The 12,087-nt window shown below is 31.6% G+C and overlaps 1 protein-coding gene across 6 annotated transcripts in view; it reads left to right on the top strand.

The window, feature by feature from the left end:
• Positions 1–12,087, top strand: part of Znf280d (zinc finger protein 280D) — a 122,157-nt gene that overhangs the window by 82,737 nt on the left and 27,333 nt on the right. For 4 of the 6 annotated variants that reach the window (XM_071608295.1, XM_027925932.2, XM_071608296.1 and 1 more), the window contains 3 exons: positions 3,423–3,485; positions 8,798–8,916; positions 9,062–9,098. In XM_071608295.1, coding sequence (XP_071464396.1) covers positions 3,423–3,485; positions 8,798–8,916; positions 9,062–9,098 — 219 coding nt within the window. Of the gene's footprint in view, positions 1–3,422; positions 3,486–8,797; positions 8,917–9,061; positions 9,099–9,692; positions 11,350–12,087 lie in introns of those variants that run through there. The other 2 variants (XM_071608297.1, XM_071608298.1) reach the window with 2 other exon arrangements.

Genomic DNA, 12,087 nt, shown 5'->3' with positions numbered 1-12,087 from the left:
CTGTCCTTCCCTCCCAGTTAATCTTTCAAATGTCTGGTCAATTCTTTTGAATTGTGTACCATTCATCTGATCTGCCTTTCATTTTATTTGTGTATGTAGAATCTCCTTGAGAAGTGATCTTTGTATTTATCATATCACTTACTACATTATAAACTATAAATGATAGTTATTATTTATAATTAGAAGAGGCCCCAAACATAATCTCAAAGAAGAGATTAAAAAATCTTGAAGCTGTTGAAACATCTTTAAAGTCAGACTCTTTGAAGGAAACAGATCATTAACTTCATAATTATAAATTATTTTTTAAAAATAGTATTATTGGGGTCAGTTATTTAAATTATTGTACTTTGCTAATAGCTTGTAAGTGGTAATAAAAATCACCTGAGAAAGTGAAAATTAACTACTATATAATATTACTGTTATTCCTTAAAAAGATATATGAGACAACTTTTTCTTCTACATGTAAGGGAATTAAGTTAATGGACATTACTAATATCTCTTTTTAATAGTATTTATATCACCCAGATTCATTTTCACAAATACTGATTATTACATACTAGGAAGGTACAGTTTGTGTTTTAGTCAAAAGACCTGACAAGAATAATTAGAGAAGGAAAAGTTTATTTTGGAGCTCATAGTTTTAGAGGTCTCCGTCTGTATATGGTTGACTCCATGGGCCTGGGCCTGAGATGAGGCAGAATATCATGGTGGAAGCAAATGGTGGAGGAAAGCAACTGGGAACATGGCATCAGGAAGGAGAGGCAGAGCACTCTCATGATCACAAAATATATATCCAAAGACGAGCCTCCAGTCACACCCTACCTGCCTACAGTTACCACCCTGTTAATCCCTATCTGGGATCATTGCACTGATTATGTTAAGGCTCTCATAACCTAATTGAGTCATCTCTAAACTTTCTTGCATTGTCTCACACATGAGCTTTGGGAGGCATATGAAACCATAACAGTTTTCTAGAAAGTGTGATAGGCAGGTAGTATTGGGGGTCAAGTCCTTGCTGTTAATTTTTGCTAATTAGTAGGAGAAATATGTTTACCTAGGTTAATGTGATAAGCAGATGACTATGAGAGCACAGAGAAGGTAAGAATAAATTCTTTAAATAAGAAGTAGAGAAGACTTTCTATAAATGACATTTCTCTTAGGCTTTGAAGAATGATGTTAAACGTTTCCAAGTAAAAAGAAAGCTGTTGTAATGATTTGTTCTTGTACACAGAATTCTGTGTCGCTGTTGATTTTTATCTTGCATTAATTTATGAATATATATTCATTCCACATTTATTTATTAGCATTTATTCTGTGTCAGACCATCTTCTTCTCTTTCACTCAACCATGAATTCTTACCACTCTAGTTATTATATCATCATTCTACAGTTTAGTGTCTTAAATAGTAGGTATACCATCAATATTGTTGGATGTTAAGAAAGTCATTCCTTTTGTGTTTCTCAGAAAGTTAAGTTGTTTCTTACATGGAATCAAGATTATTAAGGAAAATATGGTCAAAGAGGGATTTTGTCCTCAATTTCCTTGAGGTATAATTTATACCTAATAAAATTTACCTATTTATGAAGAACAATTCAATGAGCTTTTGGTAATTATAGTTATGCAGTTGGGTAGCAGGTTTTTTAGACCTACGTCTTAACACTGTATTTTTACTGTATTGAATAAAAGTCTTAGCCTTTTCTGTTTTCTTAGGTGTATTTCTGTATTGCTATCAACTTTGTGGAAATAGGGAAGAAAGGTAGCTTTTTCCTCCTTTTTATTTGTGAGTTGTGATTCACTTTTCCATTCTTACATTACACAAAATTGCAGTTGTAGAAGTTATGTAGTAAATACAGATGAGTCAAAGAGGCAGTATAAATGCTTTTTTTTTTTTTTTTTTTTCCCAAAGATAGGGGAACTCTAAATCATAACTGGATTCAGACAACTAAAAATTTAATTAGGAACATTTGTAGATATTTGGTTCAAGTTATAGATAGATGTGGAAGCCATCAAAAAGACCCTAAAATATAATTTTTCTCTCCCCTTATCAAAGAATAAATAAAAACAGTATACTTATTTGAAGAGAAAAAACTTTGAAATGTCATTAAAAAAATAACTTATTTTGAACTGAGCCTGGCGGTACACACTTGTAATCCCAGTGACTTAGGAGGTTGAGGCTAGAGGATTCCAAGTTGGAGGCCAGCTCATCAATTTAGAGAGACCTAGTCTAAAAATAAAAAGGGCTGGAGGTATATTTCACTGGTAGAGCATGCTGGGGTTCAATCCCCAGTAAACCTGCCTCCCAGTCTTGGACTCATTCCTCTAAGGAAACAATTATTTATATATTTTTTTGCACACAATTTCAGGGCTTCCCAACCCCCTGATCTCTCTAAAAACTTTATTTTTGTGATAATATCTTAAATTCATAAATCTCCAAATAATAGTTACCCCAGCTTGAAGAAATGATATTTGAAATCTTCTGAGGCTGTTTTCTGGGGATTATATTTAGCCAGAACATTTCTATTCTTTTACATACAGGCTTTACTGATGTGAGTAGCCATTTACCTAGTTTGTTGGCTACTGCTTTTCAAACTTTAACTTGTGTAAGAACCACTGAAAAACTTGTTAAGGCAGTTTCCTGGATCCCACTGCCAGAGATTAATTCAGTAGGTTTGTGAAGAGCCTAAGATTTTGCATTTCTAAATAAACTCTCAGGTGATGGTGATACTGTTATCTGTGACTTTCAGATATAGTGTGCTAAACTACTACTGGTTTTCTAGTACAGAAAGCTTTCCTTATTGACTACAATGTTTGGTTGGTGGTTTTTTGTTCTGTGATTAGAGGAAGCATTAAGTTATGAGTTCTGCTTTTTTTCTTAAACCTCTACTAACAATTACAAAGAACTGTCTAGATGTTTGAATTTACAGATGGTAAACAGTAATATTTAGCTCAAATAGTGTGTACTTTCTAGATCAATTGAATTCTGTTCCCCTCCCTCTATACCAGCATGTTAAGATTATTAAAAAGTTATTTTCAAAAAGTTGATTTCTAATGATAATTCAGATTGTAGCAAAATTAGTTTGTTAATAAAAATTTAGAATTGTTTTAAATGCATAATAAATGAAAAATTTAGTTTGTTTTTTAACTCTTTGAGCATTTCCTTTTTACATAATGGTGAGGTATTGATCATCTAAGTATATGCTTAGGGAAAAAAGTATGTGTCATTAGGAATTAAAAGCAAAATGGAATATCAGATCAAATGTTGAATTAAACAGAGTTAATGGTTCAGTATTTATACTGTAGTCTTTTAAAAACTAGAAACTTAAGTACAGACTTGAAATATGTTTATAAATTAATATAATTATTATTATGAAATAATAGAACTCTATATACTAAAATTATTAAAATGTCTTCTGTCTCTCCAGCTTTCACAGTAGTCGTCCAAGTAAAAGGTTTTGTATATTTAAGGAGCATTCTGAAGATCTCAGGTAACTAGTTGATTTTTTTTAATTCTTTCTACTAAACAATGGTCATAATTTACATTCTTTCTTGCATAACAAATTTATTGAGATATAATTCACATGCTGTACAATATGAATTTAACAATAAAATTAATAGGTTATGGTATTGTGCTATATTATTCTATACAGTATAGTATAGCATCCAAACCTATAATAGGTTATAGTATTATACTGTACTGCTGCTGTACAGCAATGACCACAGTTAATTTTAGTACATATTGGTCATTCCAAACAGAAACCCTTTCCCCATTCATTAGTGGTTATCCCCATTTCTTTTCAACTCTCCCCATTACTAAGCAATCATGAATCTACTTTGTGCCTATGTAGATTAGTTCATTCTAGATATTTTCTACAAATGGAATGATAGACTGTGTATGTAGTCTTTTCCAACTGCCTATGAAAGGTTTATGTATATTGTAGCATGCATGTATCAATGCTTCATTTTTCAAAGTGCTGAATGATATTCCATATTATGAATATGTCATAGTTTAGCCATTCATTCAGTTCATTTTCACTTTAGGTTGTTATAATGCTACTGTGAACATTTACATATTAGTTTTTATAAGGACATGTCTTTTTATTTTTCTTTAGTATATACTTAACATTGAATTTGCTGGATTTTATGGTACATTGATCCTTTTGAGGAACTGCTAAATTGCTTTTCAAAGTAGCCTCATTATTTACATTCCCACCAGCAGTGTACGAGGGTTCTAGTTTCTTCACATCTTTTCTAACATTCGGTATTATATCTTTTTTTGTTATAGTCATCCTAGTTGCTAGGAAGTGCTGTATCATTGTGGTTTGCACTTTTAAATTAAACTGTCTGGGAGTGCCAGTTTGGAAATCTGAGTGATTCCTAATGGATATTACATTGTTCCTTATAAGACCTGAGATATGCCAGTGATCTCTTGATAAATTTATTTCATTGGTGACAAATGGTGTCAAGACGAAATTCTCATGCATTTGCATTGTAAAATGAAAGGAAAAATCAGGCCCACCAACAATATTTGAATATCAAAAAGTTACTTAAGATACCTATTAAAGTGACGCTGTTAATTTTTGAAGCACATATATGAAACCACTGAAATTCTTGAAATCAGTAGTCTTCATAATTATTTTTTGTTTGTTTCTTTTTCAAATAGAAGTATACAGCTTAGCTTCTGTAAAGAAACTATGGATGAATGTTGATAATTAGCATTGGTTATACCACACACTGAATTCAAAATCCACTGAGCACCATTTTTTAAAATTCTGATTTCCTTAGTTTCTTTTTCTTTGTTTATTTTCTGCTTATGTTGCTATTCTCCTTGAAATAACAATATCTTTGTTCCACCAAACTAATTTATTGATAAGTTTAGCCAAAGACTTGTTTGATGCTTTGGGTTCATGGAAAAGGAGGAAGAGGGAATAGCATTATGTCTTAGGATCTTTGTGTTTATTATCTCCTATGCGTAGTTTACTCTTTCCCAGATATTGTATGGCTAGTCCTTTATCTCCACTCTGACAGTGATCCTTTCCTTAATCACTGCATTTGAAATTGTATCCACTCCCCCATGCTTCACTCTAGCACTTTTACCTCCTTTTAATATTTTTTTTCATAGTGCATTTGCAATACTGTATATTTTACTTTTTGTTTGTGGTCTGTGTTCTCTTACTACATTCTATGTGGCTTGTGGGGTTTTTTTTTGTTGTTGTTGTTGTTGTTCATTTGTTTTTGTTTTGTTTAAGCCTAGCATATAGTAGGCATTCAGTAAATATTTGTTGAATAAATTAATGTATATGGAAAAAATTATGTATTTGGACAAAAGGTCCCATTTATGATGCTGAGCCAGTAACTCACAGGAAGATAAAAAATAATGGTTCAATATTAAAACTCTTAGTCTCATTAGAGTGTTTATTGTATTCAGAGAAATTGATTGTTACTTGAGGTACTGCCTTAATAAAGACTTTTATAAGAATGAATAGGATTTATTGCATTTTAAAAATCAGATTTTAATTTGATTTTTACCTCATTATTATCTAGCTCAGTTGTGTGTTAGTTTTTTAAATGAATTATCTGATTTTTTAAAGGTCTGGAGTGTTTTTCTCTCAACTTCCATATGTCTCACATTGAAATTGGTCAATTTCTGTGAGTGGAACTTAGCATATTTATAAAATTCCATATCCCCCAATCTTTGTAATTACTTATTGAAATGGAATATTTTTATTGTGTATATTATGTGTATTATGCATTTATCATGTATGTATTGTAGCAGGTCCTGTGTAGATGATAGGGATAAAGCAATCTTGGAACTAGCCTTCAGGGAATGTAGTTCATTAGGTGGGAAATAAAGTATGAACAGAAGTAACTATGGATTTTAATAAGTGCAATAAGTTATTTCAGAGAAATGAGAGATTACTTGGAATGATCTGGATAGGAATTAGGTTTACTTTGTTTTTAAGGATGAGTTTTGTTTGTTTGTTTGTTTGTTTTTTACTGGCAGAAGAAGCAGAGGGATCTTCTAGTTGGAGAAAATAGCACAAAAGTATAGAAATGAAAAAGAGAAGGCATACAGAAAGAATGGCTAGTAGTAAATGGATGGAACATGATGTTTGTGTGATAGTAATGGATTAAAGTCTGTAGCAACAATTTTGAGCTTACAATCATATTGGAATGCATTGAAAATTAAACTTAGGAAATTTGGACTTAATTCAGAAGGCACTGGAGAACCATTAGTGTTTTGTGTAGAATCAAGTGATACTGAAGGAAAGTTGAATTCAGGGACATAAAAGGTGAGTTGTAGGTGCATAAATCATTTAGATTAGGGATCTGAATTAAGGTGGTGAGGTGGTATTACATTGTGTTTATGATGTAATATGGGCTCTGGAATCAAAGTGCATAATTTTACACCTGATTTTGACCTTTACCAGCTCTATGTCCTTGGTAGGTTACTAAGCTAACTCTGTACTGTATAAAAGGGTAATAATTATAACACTTAACTCTTCAGGTTTTTGTAAGATTTAGATGAGATGATATGTTTAAAAGCAGCCTGGCACAGAGTAAGTACTCAATAAGTTGTTAATATTATAAAATGCTTGACATATTAAATGTTTTAAGAAAGGAGAAAGTCATAGGTAACTATGGTTTGAGCTTTAGTGTCAAGTGAAATGGGACCATAAGAAAGTCAGGAGGAGATGATTTGGGGAGAAAGCAGATGATTTTAGATTTGATGTGCCAGTGAATTCTCTCAGTGCACATATGTAGCATGCTGTTAGAATAGAACTTAAGGGGGGAGAAATCAGTCTGAAGTATCCTGTTTGTTTGTATTCATATACTGGTAAAACATATATATTATGTTATGAACATTGAATGTATATACTTTGTATTAAACTGATAATAACAGTGATCAGTTAAATGATCAGTTTTTTTCACCTAAACAAAATTTAGGTGAAACTTTGATTTATTAGCGAGATTCCAAAGACTCTTATAGAACCCTAAGTAGAGGAGCAACAGCCAGAGCAAATAAGGAAAACAAAAAGTCATCAAGAACTTACTGTAGTTCTCTCTGTTTTGACCTGCTAAGGCAGCATAATGCTGTCTTTATTTTCTCTGGACTTGAGTTTCTTTCTGCTTTCTCTGTACAGACCATCTTTTCTCTACTAATGACCCAACTATAATATTCCCAGACTCACATATTTTCCCAAATCAAGAAAGTTGATTATAAATTCCAATTACAAATCCCTGTTTAAAAACAGCCATCCCTTTTTAAATTATCTATATCCAGTAGAATAGGCAGTAGCCTGTTCTTTACCAGTGAAACTCTTTTTAGTATCTATGACGGCAGTTTGTTCATAGAAAAAATTGTAGTTAGTTATTTAAGCTAAGTATTTTACATTTTAACTTTCTTTAAGCTTTTAAGTCTAACTTAGAAACACTCCATTTAGAATTTGAGTACTTTTTAGTAATCATTTTCTAGAGGAACTTTAATTTAATGTAAGATGAAGTTCATTTAAATTGAACGGACTGAATTTTTTTCAACAGTGACATTTAAGTTCAAATTACTTTAAACAATTTAGTGTCATTTATCCATTAAATATACTTGATTTTCTTTTAAACGGCACTTCAAATGCTTGACCCAACTAGCACCCAATTGCTTAACTTTTTAATAAATCTAATAAGTTCAATTATATAGTGGCTTTCTAAGTTCTCTGAACCATCTCAAAATTTTTACAGTCTTAATAATATTTAAGATACTTTTCAACTAAAAGTCACGAGATCAAACACATTTTAAATATGAATCTTAAGGCATTGACACATAACTTTTATATACCAGTTATGTTTAAATACTTCAGATAGCAAATGTTAATCAGTTTAATTCAGTGAGTATAAGAACTATTCTGGACTCAGCAAAAGTTTTTCATGATTTTGGGACTTGTTTCCTAACTTCCTTTGAAAGTCCTTAATCATTACATGTGTTATTTAAGAATCAAGAACATACTGGAGTTCTCCCTGCTTTGACCTGCTAAGGCAGCATGATGCTGTCTTTATTTTCTCTGGACTTGGGTTTCTTTCTCCTTCCTCTGTACAGCACTCACAAATTTTGTTAAAAAGAATGAGTAGTATAGGCCCCATCAGGTAGGCAATAGCATTCACAGTGCTGGGATGATGAGGATTCCAAATTTGTGGACTCCAACATTTTTATTAACTACATCAGTTAATTCCATGTTAAATAATAACCACCCTTGGAAGATCATGCTAAAACCTTGGCATGTAGTGGCAGGTATCATACTATACTTCTAAATACTTTATAATTTTCTTCTAATTTTGTCCTCAACTAAATAAAACACTAGATTATAAATTTCATTCAAGTACTGACTGGCTTTTGTTGTTGTTCATAATAACAGTGATACAATTGTATAAAGACAACCTCAGTAAATGTATATTGAGTGAATGAATGCTATTCTCACTTTGCAGATGGGCAGAGGAACAAATAGAATGTGACTCGCCTATATTAATGCAAATTGTTAATGGAACCTAGACTGGTTGTAGGTCTTTTGACTGGTACAAAAGATAAATATTTATAAAACATAAATACTCTATGTAAATAAGTAGTAGCAAAATTTGGACATAGCTGTACCATTTTATAGAGAATCATTTCAGTTACATCAAATTTATATAACAAACAGCAAGTTACATTTATTACACAAAAAGATAATTCGTGGAAAAATAATCATTGAACTTGTATATAGATTTAACAACAGATAAAAACTTTTCTTTTATGCTATTTTTTTTTTAATAGGGGCATTACTCTAGTGTGCCTTAATTGTGATTTCCTAACTGATGTTTCTGGCTTAGATAATATGGCTGCACACTTAAGTCAACATGAAACCCATACTTGCCAAGTTGTAGTAGAGAAAGGTACGTATATATAACTGTGCTCTTGTGGATTTTGATATTTATTCCATTATTTTTGGTCAACCACAATATGAACTCTTTACTAAATCGTTACTCTCATCATAGTTCATATGCTGTTGTAAATATAAAACTTTTCTTCTAATTTCAGTTTCTGTCTGTATCCCAACTTCTGAACATCTTTCTGAGTAAGTTTAATTTTTTTTCAGTGCATTATACTTTGATGGATTTTAGCACTTACTGCATTTTTAAGTGTATCATTAATAGCAATGAAAAATATTTTTAAAAAAATGTTTTTTAAACCTGCTTGTTGAAATAGGTTCCTGCTCTGTGGAGCTCGTGACCTGGTGCAAGACAAGTTGGAATTTCCTAAGTTCAAAGTTCTGAGATATTTTCTTACACAAAGCCAGTCAAGCAGCCAAGTTTATGACACTAGCTTTCATTATTCAGCTCTGTTCAGCTTGTAAATGGGTTCAGATTCCTGTTCTACTTTATCTTTGTGTCAAGTTGACATATCTTAACATACATTTTTTTTTTTTTCTCTCCAGTTGGTTTTCTCTAAAAATAACTTATTGCTATGGTCTTTTCTTACTTTGCTTAAAATAATTTGTGTTTTTCTCTACTGCACTTGCTTTCAGAGTAATACATTCCAAGTGATATGGTTGTTTGTCTTTTCTTCTGTTTTGTCTGCTTCTTAATTTCATGTCTTAAGTTTTTGGACCAGATGATTGTCCTTTTCCTCATTTGTTGTCTGTCATTGCGCTATTTTTTTTTTTTTTCAGGTGCAGAAGCAGCCCAGAGATTTCAAAAAATATCCAGGGTACACCTGGACAGTGTCCCCCTTCGATGGACACAACTGATGACTGTTCTCTCTTTCCAAGGAATGTGAATAATTTGACTGTGGGACCTGCTCTAGGTTGTGGCCTCAAGAAATCATATCTTGGGGAAACTCCCTTCCTGCACGACTGGCCTCTTGTAAGGCTGATGTTGATTTGGCCAGAGATGGCCTTGGGGCCCACCAAATTGAGCATACTTCCCACTGGCAGCTTTGGCTCTCCATCTTAATAAGCTCACGGGCCAATTATAACTAAGAAAAACCTATCAAGTCAATGGTTCAGCATACAAATTAAAGTTTAGTCATTTTGGCTGCTACCCATAAATCTTCCTCTATCCTGAATGCAATCCAAGAAATATAAAAAAATCTAGTTGTTAGGAAATCATGACTATTTTTCATGTCCTTGGAACAATAGGTCTCTATAATTATGATTCAAATCATAGTTATTTTTACTGTTATTTAAAATTTATCACCCAGTATTAACTCTAAAATTTTCTCAACAATACCAATTCTCAGATTTTTTTATTTTTAAAAAATTTAGTTTAATTTTAATAGCTTGATTTTATGTTCTCTAAATTTAGTGATATCTACTTTATGATATCTATTTTTTTATTCTTTTCTTTAAAACTTATTCAGTGTTTATGTTTTTAAGAACACCAGGAGATTCCTTAAGAATTCTCTTCAGATTTCACATAACTACCTGTTGATAGCTTTATAGTATGGCTGTTCTCAGGCAGTTATGATATCTTCTGTCTTGTTTCAGGATTATTGTTTATATTACCTCAATAATTTTGGCTTTGAAGGTGTTAAAAATTGGTAAAGCTTTCAGATCTTAAAAACAAGTTTTAAAGTAACATATTTGTATATCTAATCTGTAATTTAATAAAAAATTTTTTGTTTAAATGTCTCATTCTTTGCTAGTAAACAATTTCTTATAAAAACTGTTTTATCCTATTGCTTTAATTGTTATATGGAAGCGTTGTTATGTGGCATGCAAACCTAAGAGCTAGTGCATCTTGCATTTTTTCCTCTAGCATAATTAAATTTCATTATACTATACTAATTTCTTGAATTTTATTTTTTTAATTTTTAATTTTTTTTTAATTTTAATATTTATTTGTTAGTTTTTGGCAGACACAACATCTTTGTTTGTATGTGGTGCTGAGGATCGAACCTGGGCCGCACGCATGCCAGGCGAGCGCGCTACAGCTTGAGCCACATCCCCAGCCCAATTTCTTGAATTTTAAAGACTAGCAAAGTGCCTTTTATGCCTTAATAGCCATAAGGATCATCAGACTCTGAAATTATAACTCAGGTGTGGTTTCTTTTATTCTAAAATCAGAGATAAAGCCAGTTTAGATGACTGCTTATTTTGTAATGTTTACCTTATGAGTATTAATCAAAAAAATTAAATCCTGTTAGCTTTAATTATCTGGACAAATTTATAATGTAAATGAAGGATATTCCAGAATGTCCAAAGGTGACTTGTTTCTTAGTATTGGACTTAGTAATATATTATTCTTTATTTCCTTATCTGGCTCCCTGAAGTTTTATCATCTTCCTTCTTTCTACCCAATTTTTAAAAATTTTGCCCAGAAACAACAGTTTATTTCCACTTTTAACATTAGTTCTTTATATGCTTATAGAATAGAAAATTTGCTTTTCCTTGATTGTAATTAAAAAATATGATATAGCAATATATGAGTACTATTTTATAATTTTTCTGAGACTTAATTTTTTGTAGTATCAAGTTCATTTCCTTGAAGTATAAACTATATTATCACCTGTAACTTCATTTTTTAAAAATTGGTTTGACTAAAGCAGGACAAAGCTTGCTAATTATTATAGGTAATTAGTTGAATTTGTGTGATACTAATAGGTTTTAGCTTAAGCCTGATCTTTCTTTACCATCAAGTTATTCTAAATAGTTTATTTGCCTCATCAAAAATAGCCATGTCACATGTTTATGCTTTTTGATTACTGTTGAATAGGTCTAATTTTTAGTTTGAGTCTATTGTCATTCTTAGAAAATGACTCTTAAGCTATAGAAACTTGGATTCTTGCCTTATTGTCACATTTTGACAAAACATCTTGCCTGTATTTTAGATGATGGTCAATACTTTGAAGAAGAATGAAGTAGGGAAGAGAAATACAGGAATATGGGGTAAAAATCAGGAGACCACCATTTTAAATCTGGTATCAGGGAAAACTTCACAGAGACATGACATTTTGAGTAGAGGTGTGAAGGAGGTTATATGGATATCAAAAGAGCATTTCTGGGAGGAAAAAACCTCCAACATGGGATAATTCTGAGTTAACGAACTGTTAGGAGACTAGTTTGG

The sequence above is a fragment of the Marmota flaviventris genome, chromosome 2, assembly GCF_047511675.1.
Source record: "Marmota flaviventris isolate mMarFla1 chromosome 2, mMarFla1.hap1, whole genome shotgun sequence".
NCBI lineage: Eukaryota > Metazoa > Chordata > Mammalia > Rodentia > Sciuridae > Marmota > Marmota flaviventris.
Note: the sequence above shows the minus strand (reverse complement) of the source record. Positions and strands in the feature narration are given on the sequence as shown.